This window comes from Equus przewalskii, chromosome 18, assembly GCF_037783145.1.
Source record: "Equus przewalskii isolate Varuska chromosome 18, EquPr2, whole genome shotgun sequence".
NCBI lineage: Eukaryota > Metazoa > Chordata > Mammalia > Perissodactyla > Equidae > Equus > Equus przewalskii.
Genome location: NC_091848.1, coordinates 26,367,376 through 26,392,292, shown reverse-complemented (window position 1 = coordinate 26,392,292; position 24,917 = coordinate 26,367,376). Strand labels below are relative to the sequence as shown.

The 24,917-nt window shown below is 41.2% G+C and overlaps 2 protein-coding genes across 18 annotated transcripts in view; one reads left to right on the top strand and one right to left on the bottom strand.

The window, feature by feature from the left end:
- Positions 1–3,884: 3,884 nt before the first annotated feature.
- Positions 3,885–21,922, bottom strand: DNAJB11 (DnaJ heat shock protein family (Hsp40) member B11). 2 transcript variants are annotated; one of them, XR_011529132.1, is made up of 10 exons: positions 21,515–21,907; positions 18,735–18,891; positions 14,596–14,693; positions 12,735–12,867; positions 8,808–8,950; positions 7,947–8,029; positions 7,246–7,303; positions 6,029–6,140; positions 4,639–5,563; positions 3,885–4,587 (listed from the first exon to the last, which is right to left on the bottom strand). XR_011529132.1 is itself a non-coding variant. In XM_070582506.1 (10 exons), the coding sequence occupies exons 1-10, from the start codon at positions 21,580–21,582 to the stop codon at positions 4,282–4,284; spliced, it is 1,077 nt and encodes a 358-aa protein (XP_070438607.1). In that variant the 5' UTR covers positions 21,583–21,922; the 3' UTR covers positions 3,885–4,281. The 2 variants fall into 2 exon arrangements, 1 of the variants encoding a protein (XP_070438607.1); XM_070582506.1 differs by having other exon boundaries at positions 3,885–4,346; positions 5,404–5,563; positions 21,515–21,922.
- Positions 21,923–21,974: 52 nt separating this feature from the next.
- The window catches only part of TBCCD1 (TBCC domain containing 1), a 25,847-nt gene continuing 22,904 nt past the window's right edge, over positions 21,975–24,917 (top strand). For 2 of the 16 annotated variants that reach the window (XM_070582497.1, XM_070582494.1), the window contains exons 1-3: positions 21,990–22,054; positions 22,306–22,394; positions 24,397–24,595. Coding sequence is in view for 2 of the 16 variants with exons in the window: in XM_070582494.1 (XP_070438595.1) it covers positions 24,430–24,595 (166 nt within the window). In the remaining 14 variants the exon portion in view is untranslated. Of the gene's footprint in view, positions 22,055–22,172; positions 22,395–24,134; positions 24,212–24,396; positions 24,596–24,917 lie in introns of those variants that run through there. The other 14 variants (XM_070582504.1, XM_070582503.1, XR_011529128.1 and 11 more) reach the window with 11 other exon arrangements.

The window sequence follows — 24,917 nt, the reverse complement described above, 5'->3', positions numbered from 1 at the left end:
AAGCCCAAGAGGGAAGAGATGATGATAAGAAACACTTTAACACTTCAAAGGAAATCATGTCTTCTGGCTTGGACAAAATCCCAGAGTCCTGAGGGAGTCTAGAGCAGGTTGCTAAACATATCTGTGGTTTCGAGGCACACACACTCCGTAGAAGAGTGAGAGGCTGAAAGACTGGAGATGGGCAATTTTTCCAAAAGATAAGACCATGACAGCCAACTTAGGCATCAGTCGTAAACACCTAGACATGAAAGTGCTGATCCCTAGGACTCAGTATGGGCTCATTGAGAATAAGTCACATCAGACACACCTCACTTCCTAACAGGCTGTTGTATAATCGTATTTCAAAAAGGCCTCTCAGCGTATCAGCCTGGACATAACAAAAAATATGGCTAGATGCAAAATTAGTTATTTCATGGAGGTTGATATGATTTTACCTGATGTTTTGATGAATGACAACCTGGAGAGAGGCTTTACATGGCAAAATAGAAGGATCGGCTTTCGCTTCTTTGGTGGGCATTTTTATTCACCGTTTGAATGGAAATCTTGAAGTGTCAGCCAATACAGAGGATGAATAACAGCAAACGGAGAGACAAAGACAAAATAGTGGGTGATTGAGTTGGGATCCCAAAACATCTTAATAGTCTGGACCATTGGGCTGAATTTAATGAGAAGTAATTGAATAGGGATGACCATGAGTCCTTTGATCCCAAAGTACCAGTCAACTTCTCTCATGTTGAGGAGAGACCTGGCAGCAGTGCTATCAATAGAAATATAATGTGAGCTACACGTGTAATATAAAATTTTCTAGTAGCCACATTTTAAAGAGTAAACAACAAAACAACCACCCTCAGGTGAATTTTAATCATGTATTTTATCATTTTAATATTGTATTTTATTAAGTATACCCAGAATACCATCATTTCAACATGTAATCAATATGTAAAATTATTGAGATATTTTACATTTGTTTGGTACAAAGTCTTGAAAACCCAGTGTGTATATTACACTCATAGCACTTCTCAATGCACACTAGCCATATTTCAAGTGCTCAGTAGCCACATGTGGTTACTGTGGTGGACAGTGCAGCTCTAAAGGGTTTTCATTGACACTCAGTTCTGTGACCACACTGCCCTCCAGTTATGTCCTTCTCAGGATGGCCGCATTAATAGAGGAAGAATGGCTAAAGTTATAACACCCGTAAGTATTGATTTCTTTTAGTGAAAGAGAAAGGGTCTTAGCACTGACATACAAATCACTGTGGAAGCTGTACTGATGCCCACTGCCTTGACCTGATTTCATCTCTTGATCATGGTATAATTTCAGTCACTGAAAGACTAGAAGTTTTACAAAGTGAACACTTACCAAACTGCTTTTTCTTCTCTGCTTATCTCCTGGAGTCCTTGGATCTGTCTTCTTGTTCGTGGTAGATGTTGTTACTAGAGCTAGTGGCAGCTCATCTTTTGTCAAGGAATAGAATAAACATCCTCCTTCTATTCCCATTTCTAATAACACACAAAGCAACTTCTCAAATTCATTCTAAGTTTCCATATCCTGTTCCCTTCTCCAAAAACAGTGATTTCTGAGCACTAACACCTATCTAGGATCCAGGAATCTTGCAACCTAACCAATAGTGAATGCAGCTGAGGACCAGGAAGTAAAAATAAATAAGTAGAATGTCTGAATAGGCAAAATAGGTTTTAGAAATGAACAAAAGCTCAAGTTCAAAAATATCACCCTTCATTATCCCCATTTTGCAGATGAGAAAACTGAGGTTCAGAGAGGTGAACTGGCTGGACCAGTGTCACAGAGATCAAGTCTGATCCCCAGCCAAGCACCTTTTCTGCTTCATTACACACCTCCCTGGAATGACATTTTTCCTTACAGGACTGAAGATACTATTACCTGTTCTCCTACCATCACTACATAGAATCCTTCGTCCACAGTGTTCATTTTCTCTACTTATGAATTTATGGCAGATGAGAGTATATTCTCTGGAGCAGACTGCTTGGGTTCAAAGGCTGGTCTCACCACTTGTAAGCTGGGAGATGTAATTCAATTTCTTCATCTGTAAATTGAGGATAGCAGTTTCTAATCCATATAAATGAGCTCATCCACATAGAATACTTGAACAGAACCTGGCCCCTATAAGCTCTCAGTAAATATTTTTCACTCAGTGAGTAAGAGACCACGTTTTCATAGCTCTACATTTAAAAACTCTGTAATATTGCTGGCTTGAAGGGAACTTACACACTGACTAACACAACTTCCCAAGCCCAGGAACGCCCTCTGCAACATTCATGGAAAGATGGATATCTTCAGTCTACTTGGTCAGGAGCTGGCTGCCTCAGGGTCCACCACTGCATTTTTGGATAGCACTAACTTCCACACCATGGTACAAAACGCTTCGGCTTCGGAACCTGGTTTTAGGATCTTCCCAGCATCTCCACCACCACCAACCTGGCGCTAGGCTTATTACAAGAAAACCCATGGAACTTTGATACAAATCTTCCTACATTACCATGTGCTTTAGATAAAGCACTTAAAGTGAAGTGAAGCTCACACAGGCTCAAATGATGAAAGAATATTCGTTTTTAACTGGTTGAATCACGGGCAGTCTGGACCATAGATAAACAGGAATGACAAAGCCCCATTAACACTCTTATTTGTAGCAAGAGCATTATCTCTATGGGGTCTTTCTGGCCAAGACTAGGATCTCTAGCTCTTAGCATGTGACTGACCCTTGGAAAAATCTTGGGAAAAGGGAGATTAGCAAGGGCAAATAATGATCAAGAGCTTTCCTGAGCTAAGATATACAAGGGAAATGTTGATGATTATTTCTAAGAAATGCTCAACTGGGACAATTCAGTACATAACGATTATTAAAGGTACAAAAAGTCCACTAAACTTACATATGCTTTTATGTGGTTTTGTTTCATTTCTAAGATTTTCAGCATTTCAAATAAGCCTTTTAATTTTGTTCTCTTCCTTCACAAGTGAACACACAGTCGGACTACTTGAGTCCAGATAGCGTCTGGATGAGGTTAAAAGGTGTGCTGCTTTTCACCTTGTTCTTACTCTCTGAATTGATGACATTTCCACCTTTCCTTTTTCCACTCATTTTCGTAAAACGGGGAAAAATGCAATGAAAAGGCAAATAGCAGCATTTCCTGCTGTACAGCCAAAGGTGGGAATGCGCCCGGAACCATACTGATGGCTGGAAGGCAGCTCCACACACGTGGCAACAGCAATTGTTCAACAGCTTTGAAACATTTCCTAGCTGAGGCACGAAGTCGAAGAGTATACGAAAAGTAGAGTGTGACATGACTGTACAATGCAGAAAAACGGAGGAGGGTCAAAAGGCAAATAGACTCAAGTTGTGTACCATACAAATAGGTGCCACTGGGAGAGGCAAATGTAATTTGCAATTCCACTTTAAATTCACTTTCTAGGGCCAATGGTAATCCTAGTTTCTAACACAAACCAAAGACTTTTTAATCATGAGGTCAACTGAGATTGTATATATGAAAAGTACTTTCTAAACAGTAAAGCATCCATATCAGATTTTATTATTCCCAAATTAAATGAGAGGAAATATATTTTCTCAAGGACAATTAGATCTTTGTGTAACCTTGATTCATCTCCCCCAACCTCCAATCTATTCAGTTTCTTCAAGCTCCTTTCTAGCAGATGCCATGTGCGTTTAATTGTGTCTGGGGACTGGATCTTTATCACTCTTTTGCAGGTTTGTGTGTCCATCTTGCTTGATGGGAGGACAACACAACTAACTCACAGCAGCAGGGAGGGACACTGGCCAGACCAAGGGAAGATGACCAAAACGGAGATGGAAGAGATAACAGTGTAGCTAAACCAACAAGAAACAAGAGTCGAGAAAAAAATAACAACAAACTGTATTTAAAAACAGACTTCTCCAGTTGGCATTTTGAATGAGACAGCTAACAGTTAACTCTAACCCTTTATATTGTGTTTCTTTCACTCCTGGAGTCCTCTTGCGGCTTTAATTCTTGAAACTCAGGCGGCAGCACCAGACATTGAATCCCCAAAGGGAGAGGTATTATTAAACCTTTTGCTGGTCATTTTTTTCTGAATGCAAATGGACAAATTCTTAAGCCCTCTTATTCATTTCATGACGATCATTAGAAGAAAAAAATTAAGCCAAACTTGCATATTGAAAACAAAAACAAAATACACACAAAAAAACCCCTGCAGATAATAAATATCGCTGATTCACTTATTTTAAACAAAGTCCAATTTTATTCACTATTAATATCCTTGCAGTCCATTGTATACCTTCTGCACTGATCCTTGCTTCAGTAGCTGTTTGATACCTGAGGAAAGAATGAACAAATGACTCCATTAATGAAAAGGTGACTTCCCTGGAGTTTAAGGAGCTTGTTTCCTGGGGAGGCTCACAAAAGGCCTTATGACAACCCCGGATGTGAACTGAACAAGTAACTACCAATGTTCTTCATCCACATGGAGACGCCCACATGCACACATGTACATCCAAGATGATGGCTTGTCTCTTTCTCTCTCTGAGGCACACATACCACACACATCCAACAAAACCTTGTCTCTTTCTCTCTCTGAGGCACACATACCACACACATCCAACAAAACCTTATCAAACGAGAAATCAGAGAGGCAATCGAAATGGAAAGAAACTCTTCAGCTCTCTTCCCTTCCTCCTGCCTTGTCCTCTTTTCAGTTTTGACCTCTTTCACCATTCTTTCTCTCACTATGTAGGACCCACCAACTGGGCCCTCTTCTCCACAGACTTCACCCCTAAGTCTCGAATCCTTCTAATGTATACCTCATCTTTCCTTTTACAGTTTGGTCCAGCCAGTTTGCTTTAGGTGATTCTGTTTCACACCCACACGACCTATCACTGCCCAGGTTTCAGAGCCCAGTTTACACAGCCTTTTGCAACACAGTGACAGATGGACTTTTAATACTGCCTTTCCAGAAAGGTGAGTTCATTGCTAGTCTTGTGTTCACTAGTACTAGTGGTTGATGTCTGCTGTCGCTGGAGGTTTTTGTTGTTGTTGTTTTTTGGTGAGGAGAATTGGCCCTGACCTAACACCTATTGCCAATCTTTCTCTTTTTGCTTGAGAAAGAGTGGCCCTGAGCTACCATCTGTGCTCATCTTTCTCTATTTTGTATGTGGGATGCTGCCACAGCAAGGCTCAGTGAGTGGTGTAGGTCTGCACCCGGGATCTGAACCCATGAACCCTGGGCTACCAAAGTGGAACATGCCAAACTTAACCACCATACCACCAGGCCAGCCATGTTTTTATTGCCTGTTTGTTCTCTTTCACTATCCTGTTTTCCCACTTATGTTTCACACATTCACACACTCTCTCTTCCTCTCATTATACCCCTCACCTTCTCTTGCTTCCTCTGTTAACTGTTCTTTTGGAAAATCCACATCAAAAGTGATTATCAAAGAGCCTTTGATGTTGTTATTGTCAAAGCTGGGGAGCCCTTCCCCTTTCTTCCATAGCTTGGCTCCTGGTCTGGTGATCTTATCCCGGGAAATATGTACCTAGAAAGCAAAAGAGAATGGACTGGAGTGGGACTGGTGCTCTTGGAGTACCACATGCAGCCTCCAGTAAGCACTGGTGCCCAAAGCTCACGTCCCAACTCTGCAGAGCAGCAAGGATGGGGGGGCAAGGGAACCATCAGTAGGACAGTGAGAACCAAAGAAAGAGAAGGTTTTCAAAATAAAAAGAAAAACTATAGCCACAAACAAGTCAAAAAGTAAGGTTTGTGCCAATGGAGACCGTAAAAACGAGACTGCCAAAGGCTGTGCAATCGACTCTGAGGAGCAGGAAGGTCTGTGGCTCATGGGTACTGCTGGCCGTTCAGCAGTAGAGGGAGAGAGGAGGCAGAACAGAGACGAAGAAAGGAGTCCCCGTGGTTCTCAATGACTGGAAGCAGCTGAAATAATCCCAAATCATACACATGAAGGCTTTAAAAGGACCGGAAGCAGGAAAACTGGTTTGTTTACCTTGTGACCATCCAAGTGAGTGATATCCATGTCAAAGCCCACCAGGGACTCGACGAGTGAGACTGTCACGTTCGTGTATAAATCATCCCCCCTCCTTTCAAATATTGGGTGCCTAAAAACAGAACAAGGTAAAAATCCTCAACTTCCATCTTTCTTTGGGAAGAGTTCAGAAAGTTTTTAGAAAAATCTTGGAAAAGGATGAATACCATTCTTTCAGACAATAAGCATTTACTAGATACTCCTGTGTTACAGTATTAATGGAGATTATGAAGTTGTGTAAGATTTATCATTCTACTCTTAGGGAGCTTATAATCAGCAGAAGCCAAAGCACATAAGTAAAACTAAAGTAACTAGATTATGGAAAAGACAGAAAGACCTTCTGGCAGTGGGGGCTGAGGGAGATGGGCATCAAGAAGGGATCTGGGGAGGTTTCCAGAGCAGCTCTAGAGATGCAGATGAGATGGGTGCAGGGGAGGATGGGGAGAGGTCGAGAGGAAATTCTGGCAAAGACAAGGACTTGAGAAGGTATCAGGTTTATTCAGGGAAGAACACATGTTCAGTTTCTCTGGCAAGTGATGAGAAAGACAAGGTTGGTAAGGAAAGCTGAGGAAAAGATCTTTGAGATTAAAGAGTGAGAGAAAAGTCCTAGACAGTGGGGCCCATGTCTCCATATTTAGGTGGGACCCTTGTTTCAATGAATCTTTAGAAGCAGAGGTATCGCTGCTTTCCAAAGTGGTAACAAGAGAGAAATACAAAGAAGAAAGCCTGAGTCCCAGGCAAAATTCTTGTCTAAGCGGCACTTCTTGCTGAAGAGAAGCTAACAAAAGAAGAGCTCTCTCTGCACAGAAGCTGCATATTATGTAATAGAAGGTCCTTTCTATGGAAAAGTCTCCCATTCTGATATGGTACCATACTTCCTCAGTTAAATCCCCGATCTCTTTGATTCCCTATTCTTGTTTCCCTCTCCTTTACAACTCTTTACTTGTCTTACCAATTCTTTCCTTTCAACATCCTTTGGGTCTGTGGGCCCTGAGTAAAAAAGAAACTGGGCTCAACCCCGGGCCCCAGGGCAAAATCTTCAGTCATAAATAATCATTTACGGTATTAAGGGGATGAAACAGAAGAAAAAGTCTGGAAATGCCCTGGTGGCTACCCAAAATCTGACTCATCTGAAAAGCAGGGGCTAAAGAGACGGCCTCTAACATGAACTCACTTACTTGACAACTTTGATTCGGAACCGTAAGTCTCCTGGTTCCCCATCCACGTGAGGCTCCCCTGCTCGGAAGAGACCAGACTATAAGTCACACAAGTGGAACGCTGCAGCAAATCTGTTCAGCAGTTGAGAGAATTTTTTAAAGCCACTCCCTCAGGCGCTGACTATCAAGTCTATCTGTGAGGGCAGTGTTTCTACCCGGTTATATGAAGTTTCAGATTGTTAGTGAAGATTACCTGTGCCTTAGGCACAGCAATAAATAACGTGACCTATTTCCCAAACAAAGAATGATTCACTGATTTCCTGAACTTTTTTTCTTTTAGAGTTTTAAATTTAACCCCAAAGGTAAGGTCTGAAGGCATGTTATTAATGCCAACTAGAAGTACATATCTTCTTTGATTGCTGAGTTAAAATTAATCCATTAAAGTCCAAACACTATAAATTTTGATGTAACTTAGGGTACTTGATAGTAACTTTTGGCTATGATATTCAAAGGATAAACAATAACGTTATTGCTTAAGGTGACCAACCATGATGGTCATAAAAGGCTTTTTGTACCCTAAAACTTACTGAAGAGTGTTGGAAATGATATATGCATTTACTGTGTGGCCAGGAAGATATGGAGTGAGGTAGGGGTGGGAGGTATTCACAAGCAAGCAGAGAGCCGAAAGTTATGACAATAAAACATCAATATCAACATTTCACCTTCTCCAATAAAGGGGTACTCCATGCCATCTCTCACCCCGGGTTCTATTTCTACCTCCAGGGTTCGTTCTTCATTCACTAGTCTGAGACAAAGAGAATTCAAAAAGAAAAAAAAATGAAAAAACAAACCACATCCCAGGTACAGACAATTAAAGGTTTATCTGTTCTATCAGAGCTTTTTCTTGGAAGACTATCCTGTAGCTTTAGTTGACACACAGCCATCTGATATCCATTTACGTCTTCTACATGTGAAAAGCCAGGGCAAAGCTACTATGTATTATGTAATCATGCAAGTGCTGCCTCCAAAAGGGCCTGCAGTAGATGATTACTCTGAACTGAGTGATCACTAACAGAGAAAACTACTCACATGCACATAAATCTGCACCTGGAAGGACAAGGTCATGTTTATCAGGAATCCAGCAGGAGAGTTTATCCTATCTGATTTTTTCCTGATCCCACAAATAACTGATCCAGTTTTAATATATATAATTTAAGCTTCAATTAAATAGTTGCTTTTATAACATAATCAGTAAATAGGACTTCTCTAACCTGAAATATTAGCTGGACATAAGACTGTTCTAATATTGCAAGTAGGAAAAATAAACATCAACATTTTTTAAGTATATTCAGAAATAAAGGGCACTGCTTACTAGTTCAGAAACATAAAAGGAGATAGAAGAAATACTTTTGGAAAAACAAACATGTACATTTCTTTGCTCTATCCTCTCGTAGAATATGAGACAGAGAGAGAAGGGTGGGGCAAGGGAGGGAAAACAAATCTAGATATGGACCATTAGCACTTTATTAGACTGATGAGATGGTTCAACCGTCTCTTGGTAGAACAAAGGTGCTTTCACTCACTTGACATTGGGGCACTCATCGCAGACCACCTCCTGGGTCATTTGGAAGCGCCCTGGGCCCAGCTGGGTGGTCCGCATCTCTTGCCGACAGTTGCATTTTCGTTTGCCAGGAGCCTGCCTCGCCACAGGCTTGTTTCTAACGACCTGAGAAGTACACAAACAATGTCAGCTTCTCTCTCATGTAAAACAGCTTTTGATTTCCTCAAGTGATTAGGGCTCTGCACACACACATACCAGAGCTGGAACTTCCCCTGCTCTGGCCAGCTACCCCTCAGGGAGACTTAAAGCTGACAGAAGTCTCTGAGGAGTTACACATCAGCCCCCAAACAAGAACGAAGCAAATGGATATTTAAATGACTCAAATTCTAAAGCTGGAGAAGAGAGAGGGGAGTAAGAAAGAAGAGAACAGAAAAATAATGTGTATGATATCAGCATTTCTAAGCCACAACTAAATACTACCAAGTTAAAGTAGTTCACAGAATTACCATCTTTCAAGAAACCTGAGCCGTGTCAAAAATAACCCCTGAAGAACAACCACGGCCCTCAAAGGCTGGTATGTGGCTGTCAGCATAGGCTTAGTGATAACTAACCAAATGAAAACACCTCCTTGTTTCAGGCACCTCAGTCTAGGACTGTTTTCCAGCGCAATCTCTATTCAGATACTCTAACATGTAAGAAGAGACACATTGATCACCTCTTTGTGGCTGACTGCAGTCAAACATTCTGGTCCCTCTAAGTATGTGGAAATTAATACATATGCAGAAATGCATTCCTGGTTTTGCCTGTTTAATTAGTCAAACACCTAATCACAAGGCATGTGCTCATGCAGCAGGAAGACACAAATGCTGGGACAGAAATCCCTCGAAGCAGACCAACACAGGCAAGCCCAGGTCAACAGAATAGATAACAACAAAAACAGGAATTAGAGCAAACACTTTATAGCACTTACTATGTGCCAAGCAACACTCTCAACACTTTTACATATATGAACTCATTTAATCCTCACCACAACCTTATGAGGTGGGTACTGTTCTTATCTCCATTTTACAGAGGAGGTAACGAAAGCACAGAAAGGTTCAGCAACACGCCCAGGGCCACATAACTAACACACGGCAGAACCAAGATGCCAAGCCAGGCCATTTAGCTCCAAAGTCCACGCTTTTAACCACTACGCTTTCTCAAGGAAATTTTTCTTAAAAAAAGAATTTACCATGGGGCCATTTAAAGAGCAAGGACACTTACATCCTGTACAAATAATTGGATTTAAAAAGAGTTTGTTTAGGAACACACTAACTGCAAAAAGTGATGTCTCCTGTGCACAAGCGACAAGTACAGACAAGGGCTCTGGAGGGGAACACAGGCTCACCTCTTCTCTCCCACCTGAACAACCCATCCTGTTCTTGAAGGAGAGATGGCCCAAACATTTTAATGCCCTTTTCTCCCATTCTTCAGACTGAACAACTGTATTACAAGCTAGTTGCACCTTCTATAATTGTCTAGTCCTCTTCTTTCAACTATTCAGAGCAAAAGCCAGAACTAAGAAGAAAATGCTTGGGGGCTGGCCCCGTGGCCGAGTGGTTAAGTTCGCGCACTCCGCTGAGGCGGCCCAGTGTTTCGATGGTTCGAATCCTGGGTGCGGACATGGCACTGCTCATCAAACCACGCTGAGGCAGCGTCCCACATGCCACAACTAGAAGGACCCACAACGAAGAATATACAACTATGTAATGGGGGGTTTTGGGGAGAAAAAGGAAAAATAAAATCTTTAAAAAAAAAAAAAAAGAAGAAAATGCTTGTTGTCAAGATGGCACATATGCAAAGGCTACTGGCTATCTCCTCTAAAATCGTGGAAAAACTATAAGAAAACATGGATTCCAGGAAATAACAATAACAGAATTTGTGAGCAAACTCCAGAGACAGAAGGCTGTTTTGACCTGGCGTGTGTACAGGGTGGTGGCTACAACCAGGGGCAGCAGCAGCTAGTGGGGGCAGTGAGAAGATGTTAGAAAAAAGCATTTGAAGTTCTGCTCCTGCCTCTCTCCTGAACTGTCTCTGGAGAAGCACTGTCTGGTCCCTCTCCATAGAAACAAAAGACCTCAGACACCAAACAAAAACAAAAAAACTCCAAGAAAACAAACAAAACACAGTTAAAACTACTGGGCAACAGCTCGCGCTAATATACCCTACCAAGGAAAGAGAGTTGCCAATATCCATAGGGGAAATATGTGCTCAAAGGCCAAAATAGCTGGAAACCTGAGGAGTCCAACTATCCATAGTCCCTGAAGACAACCAACTGGATAACACATGTATTTTAAGGAAGTACATTAGAGAAGACAGGCTAAGAAATTAAAGGCACAGTAACACTTAAGGAGATAAGGGAAAACATTAACAAAATGAAACAGTATAAGAAATAATATAAGAATAAGTAGAAATATCATGGATAAAAATATGAGTTGAAATAAAGACACAGCTGATGGGATATTACTCAAATGGATATAGCTGAAGACTGACGTAGAGACCAGAGTGAGGCACTCTCCTAGAAGGAAGCAGGGAAGGATGAAAAAGTAGAATATTTTTTTTAAAAACTTAAAAGAAAGTTAAGAGCAGACAGAAGTAGAAGGGCCAATGAAAAGGATTAAATATTTGAAAAAATAATGAAAGTTATTTTTCCAGCTTTAAAAATAGATGAATAACCTCAAATTAAAAGATCTCAAAGTTTTAGTAGGAAATATAAGTGAACTGCCTTCTGATTTTAGGGCAGGTAAGAATTTCTTAAGCAAGACATAAAAACCAACCATAAAAGAAAAGACTGACAAACTCGACCACATTAAAATTAATTATTTCTGTTCATTTAAATAAATCTTCAATATAATGAAGAGACAAGTTACAAACTGATAGGATATATTTGTATCACATACAGCCAACAAAGCATTAGTAGTACGAATAAACTTTTCTTAGAAATCAATAAGAAAAGGACAAAAATAAATGAGCAAAAGACATGAATGGACATTTCATAAGAGAGGAAACAAACAAGGCCAATAAACATATGAAGATGCTTATTCTAACTATTAATCAAAAAAGTGTAAACCAAGACCACAATGAGATATTTTATACCCATTTGATGGGCAAGAATTGAGAAGATTAATAATTCAAAATATTAGCCATGTGGCAGATTTATAGGATCTCTTATAAATTGCTGGTGAAAGTGTTGGTATCAATCAATTGAGAAAACAATATGGTATCATCTTGTACAAATGAACATTGGTTCATATTACCCAGCAATTCCACTCTCACATATATCCACCCAAGAGATTCTTGCTCATGTGTACCTGGATGTGCATACAAGAATGTTCATAAAAGCACTTTTTGGAATTCAAAAAATTGGAAATATCCTACCTGCCTATTGATACTATATGGTCACAATGAAATTCTATTCAGCAGAGTTATTGCTATAAGTAACAACATGGATCAATCTTGGTAACATAGTAGTGAGTGAAAAAAGCCAATCCCAGAAGATAATGTATGGTATGACACCATTTTTACAAAGTCAAAAACAATGAAAATAAACAGTACATTACTTAGGTATTCATATATATGTAATACAACAAACAAGAGTGGCAAAGGAACAATAAAGAGAAAACTCAGGACAGTAGTTCCCTCTGGAGGGAGGCAGAGGATGGAATAGGGAAGTAGCACGCAGGGAGATGTAAGTCATGGTGTTGTTTTATTTAGTTCTTGGGCTGGGTGGTGAGTTCATGAAACAATAACAGTGTATCATGAACCAAGGATTATGATTAATTCAATTCTATACATCTGGTCACTCTCTCTGCCCCCTAAAAGACAGAGAAGATACCCAGAAACCTCTTGATTTTAGTCAAAAGAACAAGTTCTGGGAGTCAATATGAATAGCTGTGTTGTTTGAACTTACTTCCACAAAATTTCCTGCATACACTTCTTCCAAAGTGACTTCTAGATCTACAATAATATCACTTCCTCTTGGAATATTTCTGTCTTGCTGACGAGGGGTTCCTCCAAACATGAAACCAAAATCTCCAAAGAAGCTGTAGATAAGTGTATAATCATCAGGAAAAGAAATCAGAGTTCATGTCTTGCAATTATTTAGTATTCTTCACATTGATAAAATATTGTACCCTACCAACGTGTTGTGCAAAACTGAAAGACCTTTTGAATACATGGGAGCCATACATCATACACAATTTTTAATTTATACAATATCAACTATATTGTTGCCCCACCACAAAAATTTACTTTTTAATACAGTGTTGTCTAGATATATAGTACAGTGCATATATACAGTTTGCCAATGAATTCAAAGTTGGGCTTAATCAATGAAATAATCAGTTTCAATATCGAGGAGTATCAGAATATTATGGACTACCAAGAAAGGGGATAGTATATAAAACCCATGTAATGCTAAACCTAATGGTAATTTTCAACATTTGTCATGTTCACTTTATATGCTTTTTACAAACTAACTTTGGTGAAAGAAGCTATTGCCCTGTACAAAAATCTTCGGTACATAATTAAGCTAACAAAGCATCAGTCTTAGCAAAACTCTAGACCTTAAGGAAAAGGAAGTTCTGGTCTCTACAAGATCAAAATTAATTTTTCTAAGTAACAGAAGCATCACTTTGAGATCAATACAGTGACCTTCGAATGTGCAGGTGTTCCAACCTTAATGTTAAGTTTTGGTATTATTAAGGACCCTCAGATCTTAGCACAGTAATGATGGCAACTATATAACTCCCTCCCCTGCACCAGCCAACCAATCTTAGTGAATGGATTCCCTAAATCTTAAATAAAAACAGTGACGGAAGTTTTTGGGGGGGAGGGGCACTTTCTGGCATCCCTCAGGATAACTTCCAGCACCCAAGGGGAACAGGACACTTCCCCAGTGGGCCAAAACAGTCAAACCAATCCTGAGGAAGAGAAGGATTTCCTAATCATATTACTCACACATCTCCACAAGTCCCGAAAATCTACTATCACCTCCACACACTATGTGAGCAGAGCTATTGCATGCAATGGGGATTCTTACTTCTTTTAGGGGAAGGGTTTACAAAACTCTTTGGGATCTGAAGAAAGGAATGAACCCTCTCCCCACAGAAATGCACACTCAAACATCTTTTGTTTATAACTTGACTTGAAACTCCAGATTAAGATCTCCTAGTACACAGCATCATTGGGGCATATGGAAATTCAAATGCTCAATAAAGAGGGGTTCAAAGAGTTGGAAGGAAAGGTGTTTATTATTCCAGCCACTCAGCACTCCCAGAAAGCTGTGCACAGCAGTAGATAAAGTGCCTCTACCCTAATTCCTCCCACCAATGCTGATGATCACAATCGTCCCTCTCCTGTTAAGAGCGTGAAAGAGAAGCAGCTCTGGGTTTGGGAATACGAATTTCTCTTTCTCTCTGCTTACAAGAATAACTTTGCTCTTTAAATAGTTTGCAGATTCTAAGACAGCAAGGAGGCGAGGATGAGCTGATTTCCAACATACATCCCCCAAACACTGTGAGGGTTGATCTGACTGACATGGTTGGCCACATGGACGGCCCTTCCAGTGCTACCTATCTCTTCTGGAGCTTTGTGAAAAGAGAAGAGGACATTCCCACAGTGAGGATGATGATGGGCCTTTAGGTCAAGGATCAGTTGAGCTGCACTCTTCAACATAAGCTTCTGAACAAGGGAGCAAGGACAATTCTTTAATGATCACTAAGTGATCCACTCTCAGACACTAATGCTTTGCACACAGGTAAATTACTCACTGTGAGAAAATGTCTCCATGGGAGCTCTGATGACCATCTTTTAATCCCTCTTCACCGTAAGTATCATATTGTTTCCGTTTCTCACTATCTGACAGAACCTGGAGATGAAGGCCAATGGAGGAAAAGATCACGTGTAGCTCACATTCAGTTAAGGTGTGTTCATATTTATTTATTTTTTAACTCTGATACTGTGCCTAAAATTTTAGCGGAATGTAGTTTTCATTATGTATGGTATTAAGGCATATTTATAAAGTCCTTTTCTTTAACAGACTAAATTCTTTGATGTATTATTCATTTCATAACTTCCACATTGCTCAACTCGTTTTTAATTTAAATTTATCAAAACTCAGCTAGTCACATAAAAATCATATCAGAAATTAGCAATGTGGCCATGAAAGTGAGGGCAGTAACAGGAAAGAGGCGAGAAGAATATCTCAGGTTTACTTCCCATGCAATTTGACTCCAGTGCTTATGCTGTTAACCACCATGCTGTATTTTCTCTAAACTATAAACCAGGATAAGACGAGGATAGATAGAAGCAGTAAATTAGGATACACTTAAAATTTGTTCAGCCCTACCTTTCCATACCATACACCCCCTCACACACACATTAGTAGATTGGCAAGTCAAAGAAATCAAATGATAGGCCTGTACTGCTAGATTCTCATATTCCCTTTTTCATTCATTGGTTTACGTAGCAATCCATTTGTGGAAGAATGCTGTCTGTCATACACACGTTTAAGTTCATACCACCTAAGTTTGAATCACAGAGAGTAAAAAGGGATGCTGTTCTGTGAAGGTTGCTCAAGGTCAATTTCACAGCTTGAAAAGACTTTTTGAAGTTTTAACGGTTTAAGAAAACTATAGTCACAGTCATAGGTATATGTTTTCTCATTAGGTCCACTCCATATACAATACCAATGAATGTAAACCAAGCTAAGCTTCCATATTCTTCAAAATTTGCCTTCAAAAAAACAGAGGGGCTGGCCTGTGGCTGAGTGGTTAAGTTCACGTGCTCCGCTTCAGCAGCCCAGGGTTTCGCCAGTTCAATCCTGGGCGCAGACATGGCACCGCTCATCAGGCCATGTTGAGGTGGCATCCCACACGCCACAACTAGAAGGACCCACAACTACAACATACAACTATGTACTAGGGGGATTTGGGGAGAAAAAACAGCAAAAAAAAAAAAAAAAAAGAAGATTGACAACAGTTGTTAGCTCAGGTGCCAATCTTTAAAAAAAAAAAAGAGCTTCCTGTCTATTTAGAGCAATCTGAAGTATATGCATACATACAACTTTAAAAACTAAATAACTTTATACCCTCTCTTTGATATTTTTAAACTCCTATTTAGACAGCAGACTGAAAGAGAAACTTATTTCAAACCCATACTTGTGTTGGCTCAGGCAAAGAGGTTGGAAGTAGATGGGGCTGTAGACTCAGTAAAAGAAAGGGAAGCTCTGATTGGCATATGTAAATAGGACACACTTTCGGCTCAGGGCCTGAATAACGTGTAAGAAGCCACAGCAAAAAATGTATTAACATTTAAGGCATATTTAGAAGAATACTAAGAAATTGTGTGCAGAAAAGAGTGAGCACTCTTAAAAGCAGACAATGAGTTAGTCCAGAAGTTACCAGAGTACTTGACTAAAGCCACTGTGATAGACCAGGTGAGAGAAAAAAATGTTTTCGTAAACACTTGAAAAAAATAACTACTTCGGGGAAACAGAAGTGGGCAGAGTTAACTTGAAAAGAAAACCAAAACGGGGCTGGCCCTGTGGCCTAGTGGTTAAGTTTGGCATGCTCCGCTTCACCGGCCTGGGTTCAGTTCCTGGAGGCAGATCTATACCACTTGTTGGTGGCCAGGGTGTAGTGGCAACCCACAGACAAAATAGAGGAAGACTGGCACACGTTAGCTCAGGGCAAATCTTCCTCAAGCAAAAAGAAGATTGGCAACAGATGTTAGCTCAGGACGAATCTTCCTCAGCAAAAAACCCCCCAAAAAACCAAAAAACAAATAACTCCTCACTATGCAATCTGGATTTCCAATATTTTCACTTTCAAGCCTACTTCTGTGGTCTTGTTTTGGCAAAGAAATGAATCCTGCATTTGGGTCTATAAGAAATACCATTTCAGAACTCCCTAACAAAGACTACTTTTAAGTCAGCTTCTTTTTGGATATCAGAGGCTTCTGGAATAACTCCCCAAAAACTACCCTTAAAGTTATTTATTATCATTCACTTCCTCCTTACTTTTATTCTGTCTAAACAATGCAATTTTATTTCATGGTCTTGGAAACGATTTTATTTTCAAAAAAGGTTCTTAGTTGATTGGCCAACCAACCCAGAGTCTCAACTAATTAAAATGCCAACAGTAATCCCAGCTCAGTAGAGAAGACAGATTTGTATTCACAAAAGACTCTTCAACTTTAATGGGATTCTGATTTGTGAACACTAATTTATCTAAGGACCAAACGCAATAAAGTGAGTGATACAAAGAAACAAGAAAATTTGAACTAGATTTGAACTAGTGACTAGAAACGTTCTTAGAGTTAAATAAAATGCAATCTCATGAATGATCTCTGCATAGCCAGCCTAGGTCACGGCTAAAGAACATGGCAGATTCTGTAAAGAGCATGGCAAATTCTTAGCAACAATTTTCCTAGAAAATATTTTTGAGTACTGGGTTCCCACCAAACAGTAGGAATATTCATGGGAAATACAGTGCAAAATATGAAATCCATATTATCAACAAGAAACAAAATGGTACATATAATTTAAGAGGGTCTACCAACCCTCTCAAGTTTGTTTGTGGGCCTCCTGTTAGGAATTCCAGCCCTACAGGGTCCCTGACGGTGTCAAGAGAAGAAAGGGGGACTCCATTAGTTTTAAGTTTCACCTGCATAAGTCACTGCTTTAGCTCACTCTCTTCTTTAATCTAGGAGGCCTTGGCATCCTTTCCTTTCGGGTTTTTTTCCACTACTAAAATATTTTTCAGATTTGTTTCCAGCCTTCCCACTCTACAAGGATTTAACTTGAATTCAGAAGTTTTGGCTCCATGACTTTTGGAGTTAAATTATTTTTTTCTGTGACCTTTTAGAAAATGGGAATAAATGGTGACTAGAATTGGTAACACTGTATTGTATTACTGAAATTTACTAAGAAAGCAGAATTTAAATGTTCTCACCAAAGAAAGAATAAGTATGTGAGGGGATGGATGTGTTAGTTAACTAGATGGGCAGAATCCTTTCATAATGTATACGTATACCAAATCATCATGATGTACACTTTAAATATCTTACAATTTTATTTGTCAATTATGCCTCAATAAAGCTGAAAAAAAAGTTAAACTAGAGATCTCTTATTCTATTTCTAAGAAAGATGAATTGCAACACATACAAAAGAGCCAACTCCTAAATTAATAGATATGAAAGATTATCAATAGCTTATTTATGGAATTTTTTCACCATAGTGTTGAAAGGTTCTGTGTATAACAGTTTTTCAAAAAGTAAATAGTTCATTAAGCATTCAAAAAATATTCCTTAGTTACCAAAATTTTACAATCAGGAGAACTGACATAGAAATCTGGATTTCCACTACTCTTGAAAAATTAAATGACTAGCAACACAGTGTTTGCATTTGTATATGGAAAAATTGGCTAGGGTCAAGCAAGAAATGGGGCAAAGCCTTCAGTTTATCAAAGTTCTCATCAATTCCTATCAATTTCCAATATGGAGGTAAGAATATCCACTATCATGTTTTATCTTACACTTGCCCTGCATGTTATTTGTCTGGTCCTATGGGCATGAGGGTTTGTAATCCTCATTTAGATTTTGTTTCTATTTCTAGCTCCAGCTCCCAAACTGATTGATTGATGATCAATTGCTTATTAATCTATCAATCTTTCTTTCTCTCACTCATATTTTTCAACATGATTCTCAATAAAACAAATACTAATATGAAAAATGCAGGAAATGGCATCTAACATTACTGTACAATAGTGCATCAAGCACTACTTTTACTTTTATCTATTGTCTATATTTAAAAAGAAGTGACCTGAAAGAAGGGAGTGTTACTCTGAGTTACATGGTCTCTTCTGTATCTCTAGGTTTTGTGCATACTTGATCCTTTTTCCTGACTCACCTCATAAGCAGCACCCAGATCCTGGAATTTCTCCTGTGCTCGTGGATCATCAGGGTTCCGGTCAGGATGCAGCTGCAGGGCAAGTTTCCTGTAGGCCTTTTTAATATCTTTTATAGAGGCACTGCGAGGCACCCCCAAGATCTTATAGAAATCTCGCCTGGGGTGGGGAGAGGAAGAGGATACTTCATTAAAGAGTTACAAATTACATCTTTAAAGCAAAATTTTTTCCTTTACATTTAGGTTTGCATCTGAGCAAAGATGTAGGAAAACGAAGGTAACAGGTGACATATACACATAAAAAAGAATGATTAAAAAGAGAACATACCAGAACTTGCAATGAGTCTTATACATTGAAGAAATCACAATGAGAGGCTATGTACTTTTTGAACAATGTTAGAATTATTCAAAATATCTGTGGTATTCTTCTCTTAGAACTACCTTCAGTCAAGAAAACCATTTCCCTATTTTATGGCCACATATTATTTTCAACCAATAACTATATAACCAGACTAACTCTTTTTTCCCCCTATTACTGACTTCAAATGACTTTTGGCTGTTTCCAAAGGTCAAATAACCCCAAAGGATGATTTTCTTTATTCAAAAAGATTATGTCACATAAATGTCTTGACTACCAGTAGCACTGTTGGAATGTTAAAGATAGAGCGACCGAATTAATTTAGATGTTAACATGGAGGTTAACACAAAGTCCAAATAAGAACCTTGAAGAAAGAATTACACCCATTTGGATGCATGAGTTGCAGGGTTTTTTGCTGAAAGAGAGAAAAAATATCAAACTTGCAGTCATTGCTAGTAGTTATAAAAGTTTGGCTAGGTCAGGTCTTAATTACAGACAGCTGCTAAAGCCCATACGCAGGCGCCTATAAGTCTCAGCAGCTGCAAATATGCATATGGCAGGAGTAGGGAGATAAGGTAGAGATCCACTGACCTCCTTGCCAAGGACTATGCTGGAGTCAATTTAATTGTAAAAGGAATCTTTGCAAGAAGGGCCAATGGGAAGAGAGAATAAGACTCCAATAAATTTTCAGGGCAGGGACTGTTTCCAGGCCACAGAAGACACCAACGAATATTCACGGAATGAAATAAATAAATAAGCAGGCTCACAAAAATCTATTCCTTTTGCTAGAGTCACTTTAGCTACCAGAAGCTATTCTGAAAATTCATTCTCTCAACAAAGAGGATGGGAAAGTTATTCACAACGGAGATGCTAATGTAGTAGTGATGGTCATTTTAAAATGCAGTGGGGAAAAACATGCACTGGGTACCAAGTTCCAGGTGATATAAGACAGAACATTAAAAAAATTATTTCATAAGCTCTTAGTCACACTTTAGGAAAATCATTTAGTCATTTCGTGTATAAGTTTCTAAAATTATCACTCAGAAGGGGTTCCATGAGGATTAATTAGGTGCGTTATCCTCCCCCCAAAAATGTGCAAAAACTTGACATCTCTTGCAACAAGAACTAAAATTGAAAGGTTCACTAAAATTTATAACAAAGAGCTAACTGTATAAAGAATGAGGCTTACTTAGAACATGCTTAATCAAAAAATGGTTAAGAAACAGCTCAGAAAGATGCAAGGAAAAGATGGCTAGCACAGCTCAGTGTCAACATTACAGTGTCCAAGAGACTCCTTTATGAATGACTGAAATTTAAAGCTACAGTATTAACACTATTTATACAGACATTTTGTTTAAACACCTTAGAGTACTTGTTGCTTTAAATGCAAAAGGTACTAACAAAAACATACTAAGATAAACAAAGTATTACCTAGGAGAAGTTAAATTTTTTTTTAGAAATGTAAGATGTTTCACAGAAAAAAATTACAAAGTTTAAGCATATATGAACAGGGAAAAAACTTTTAAGAGAATAACAAACAGAAATTTTAAAGCTCTGCTAGGTAGTATCTTCTCCATTTAGAACAACCTATACATTATTAGAAGCTAAGACCCTACCTGCTCACATTCTAAAATATGAGCCTTGCATATCATATCCTGTGGTCACCAGGCTTATAGGATCATGGATCTTAAAGGCTGGAAAGATCCTCAAGAGTTCAGGTGGTCCTACTCCCTTCATACAGGTGGCGCATTATTATCCTCATGTTACACATGAAAATTTAGGTGGTTCCCTCAAGGTCATGTAATTCATAAATGGGGTGGGAGTGTGGGGGCTACAATCCCAGTCTACTATCTGTTGATGAAATGCTCTTCCCATTCACAATATCATTCAGCTTCCCAAGAACGTATCATGGAGAGAGACTGGGAGGCACGATGAAGTTTAGGCTCATTATCTTAAGAAGCTGGGAAGTACAAGGGCTCTCCAAAGTGCCTGCCTTGCTCCCTCAATGCAATTTCCTTCAGTTCCAGGATGGCTTCCCTACCTATTCTCCCCTTGCTTAATCGCCCTGGCATCATAACCCACCCACTTTAATGTCAGCCCCTCAACGGCTCTTTGCAGGATCAACATTGTATCGTCCTCTTCTCCAGCTCAGCACACCCCCTCCCCACCCAACACACACACGTTTGTGTTTGGCACTGCATCTAACTCCCACTCCTCTGGGCAAATCCAGCTCTTTAGGGCCTCTGGAGCTAAGCTCCTCTCACTCGTGTCACCCACTGCTCTCCTCTCCATCCCACTAGCTTGGCCCACATTACCCATTCCTATTCCCCACTGCCTTACCACAGCAATGCCCCTCCTTTCTCCAGCCTCCTCCCCAGCCAAGCCTGACTCACGGGCCCCCTGCCCACAGGTGCCAGTTCCTCACCCGGCGATCACAGCCCCGATCAGGTACAGCAGCAACAGGCAGAAGGTGCCCAGGTTCTGCGGGGCCATGATTTCTCTGTGCCGGTCCCTGTGCCGGCCCCTGTCCCTCGCACTCCTCACAGCCTCCTCCGCCGCCGCGTCGCCTCGCCAGCCCACCCCGTCCTGAGAAACCGCCTCACACCGAGGTCTCCTACTAGGTCCGGAGCGACATCTAGCTTGCCCTCTCCTCTGCCTGTCCACTTCCCGGGAGTCCCCAGTCCCGGCGAGAGAAGCCCCCCGCAGGCGAGAGCCAATCGCTGCTCAGGACATCACACGAGGCCGGCGCCTCGCGGCCAATCAGCGCAGTACACTTCACCTCCGAGGCGGCGCGGGCGGCCAGTTAGGCTTCGGAACTGCAGCCGCACCTCCCAGCCAATGAGAAGAGGCAACGTCAGAGAGTCGCGCCGCGGCAGGAATCCGACAGCCCCGGCATCCGCGAGTCGTAGAAAATTACGTAAAAGGGTGATGGTGGGGAAAATGGTGCCAAGAGAGGGCACCCGAGGTACGCAAAGTTCCTCCCGCCTGCCTCCTCAGACTCTCCACCAATTACGAGGGTCCTTCTCTAGCCCCGACCAATTGCGGGAGGGAGGTTTTATCTCGGCTGCAAGTCTTGGAATTTCATTCATAATGAGCTGCTTGGTGGAAGCGGGTGGGCGGGGGGACCGGGGCGAAATGGGCGGGGACAGTTCCTCCTTGCCAACGGTATGGCGGATTTCTCGCTTAGGAGATTTTATTTTACTCTCTCCGAACAAGCCCAGGAGTAGATTGTCTCGGTTTCACAGAGAAGAGACGTGGAGGCAGAGAGACTTAGGTTCGGATTCAGCTTCCACCACTTCTTAGCGGTGAGAACATCCTCCTCCCTTGTCCTCCAGTCTAACCTAAGCTTCTCTATTTACAAACCTGAGGCAAAACGTTTACTGGCAGTGTTGTGAAGTTTTAAGGGTAGAAAAATCTGTAAACCGCTTGTCACACACACCGTAAGCACTCAATGAATAGTAGTTATCACAGTTACGAGAACTCTGATTCCTCTCCTGCATCCCCTATCTATATCTTTGCTCTTAAACTATATCCTGAATCTGCTCACTACTGTACATCTCCACTACCTCCCTGGGCCAAGTCACATCATCTCTTACCTGGCAAGGGCCTCCTAACTCATCCTCCTGCCTCCATTCTTAATATCCTAATATCTCTTGTTCACTCTTGCCCCTCACCCCATGATTTTTTTTACAAACATGACAGATCATGTCATTCCCCTGCTTAAAAGCCTCGAATGGCTTTTCATTACACTTAGAATAAAATCCCAACCTTTTATGGTAGTTTATAAAACCTTATATGTCTCAATAAAGCTGGAAGAAAATTTTTAAAAACCTTGTATGATCTGTACCCTCATCTGGTATACTCCTTACCATGTTCCAGCAAAACTGGTTTCCTTTCTCTTTTTTGAATACACCAAACTCATTCCTGCCTAGGGCCTTTGTTCTAGCTGTTCTCTCTGCCTGAAACACTCTTCCCTTAGATCCTAACATAAGTGCTCCTTTTAAAACTCAGATAGCAGCTTAAATGTCACTTCAGAGAAGACTTCCCTGACCAACCAATCAAAATTAGCCTGTGCTGAGTCCTTTATTCTTACACCATCCTATTTTATCTTATTGTTTCCACCTCTGCCCTCCACACTCACATACGCTGGAATGCTATCTTCATGAGAGTGTGAATCTGGACTATTCTGTTCACAGCTGTATAGAACAGAACTTTATTGTTTTATTTTTAGAACAGAGCCTGCCACGCAGTAAAATTTGCTTTGACTATGATCTTCATCTGCTGGCTCCTTATTCTTCAGGCCTCAGCTCAAATTTGGCACTGATCCCCTTCCCCCTCAAACTTCATAGCGTTTATTAACATCTGCAATTATCCTGCTTTATTTCCTTAATATGTATTATCTATTCTCCCTGTTAAAGTATACACTCCAAGAAAACAAGGACCTATCTGTTTTGTTCACTACTGTAATCCTAGTGCTCAACACTGTGCCAGATGCACATTGGTGCTCAGTAAATATTGCTGTTGCAGAAAACGAAGGCATAGAGAGATGACAGAATCTGCTTCAGGTCACTGAGCTACTTAGTCGTGCAGTTTGGGTCCGAATGCAGATCTATTTGAATCCAAAGCCCCTGCTCTTTACCGCTTGACTCTAGCAGAGGTAAGAGGAACACAAGGTTACTGTTTTCAGGAAGTGCCTATTAGGTGGGAGAGCCACGTAAAGGAGGAACTAAACTTCATTTTATGGCCCTATTTGCCTTCGTATCTCCCACATCTAAAGAGGCCATAAACGAACGAAGAAAGCAGGAAATGGCCAAAACTCATGAAATGGAGACTTAGAGAAGGAGTGAGGTCTTCTGCTGGGTGGAATCCAAAAAAGCTTCTTGAAGGTGGTAACATGGCGGGAAAGCTAACCGAGTTAAGGAGCTAACTCTGGGGGCTCTCGCTGGCCTGCGTTTGTCCCTTGCTGTGGCCTTAGGGGGTGTGTTACTTTGACCTGTCTATGCCTTAGTTTCCTCATTAGTAAAACAAATGCACTTAACTTAAAGGGCTTTTGGAAAGACTGAGATACTACATACAAAGGGGTTTTACACAGTGTCCAGCCCATAGTAAGCTCTCCATAAAGGTAAGTTGTTATTGTTATTATTGACCAAAGCGTGCTGACCTTCTAGCAGCTATTGGCTGACCACAGTTCTGTGGAGTAATAAAAAAAAACCCTTCCTACTCCCCTGAGTTGAAGGGCGCGGCACCACAAAGCGGCGTCGGGTTCCAGGTCCCGGCATCTCTCAGCGTCAACCATGTTTTTCTCAGCCCAAGGGAGAAGCAGTTGGCCGCTCTAGCAACATGATCCTCCACGTCTCGGTGGTGCGAGGCCTCGCGCTTGCGCGGTGTGTAAGGCGGCGGGTGAGGGGCGGACCAGGCGAGCTGGGCGCGGCGGCGCGCGGAGAGGTCGGCGGAGCGGCGCCCGCCTTCGCAGGTACCGCGCACGGTCCGGCGCCGGGGAGGAGAGGTGAGCCGCTTACGCTTCAGGCTCGGGCTGGTGAGGCTGCCTGCACGCTCGCCAGGTCACCGGTCCACGAAGGACCCTGACGGCTGGGGCTTCGCTCTTCTGAAGTCCAGTCGGGGCGCTGGGGCGGCCCATGCCGCGCACGACCGCGGACAGCGTCCCACCGCGGACATCATCCGAGGTGGCGGCGGAGCCTCAAGAGGACCGACTTGGACCTCACGCCGATCTTCCCGCCCGAAAAGCCCTAACCCCAGCGCCCCTCGGGGAAGCGTCTGAAGAGAGAAAGAGCCCCGTTTATGTGTGTTTACGAATTTAGCCCTCTCGA

Bases quoted from the DNA above. Each gene is read 5' to 3' on its own strand.
- DNAJB11 (XM_070582506.1), bottom strand. From the start codon at position 21,582: ATGGCCCCGCAGAACCTGGGCACCTTCTGCCTGTTGCTGCTGTACCTG. The intron at 8,951-12,734 runs GTAAGTTCAAAC...TGTACTTCTCAG, and splicing joins ATGCAGGAAATTTTGTGGAA to GTCGTTAGAAACAAGCCTGT. The intron at 8,030-8,807 runs GTGAGTGAAAGC...TCTTTGTCTCAG, and splicing joins GATGAGTGCCCCAATGTCAA to ACTAGTGAATGAAGAACGAA.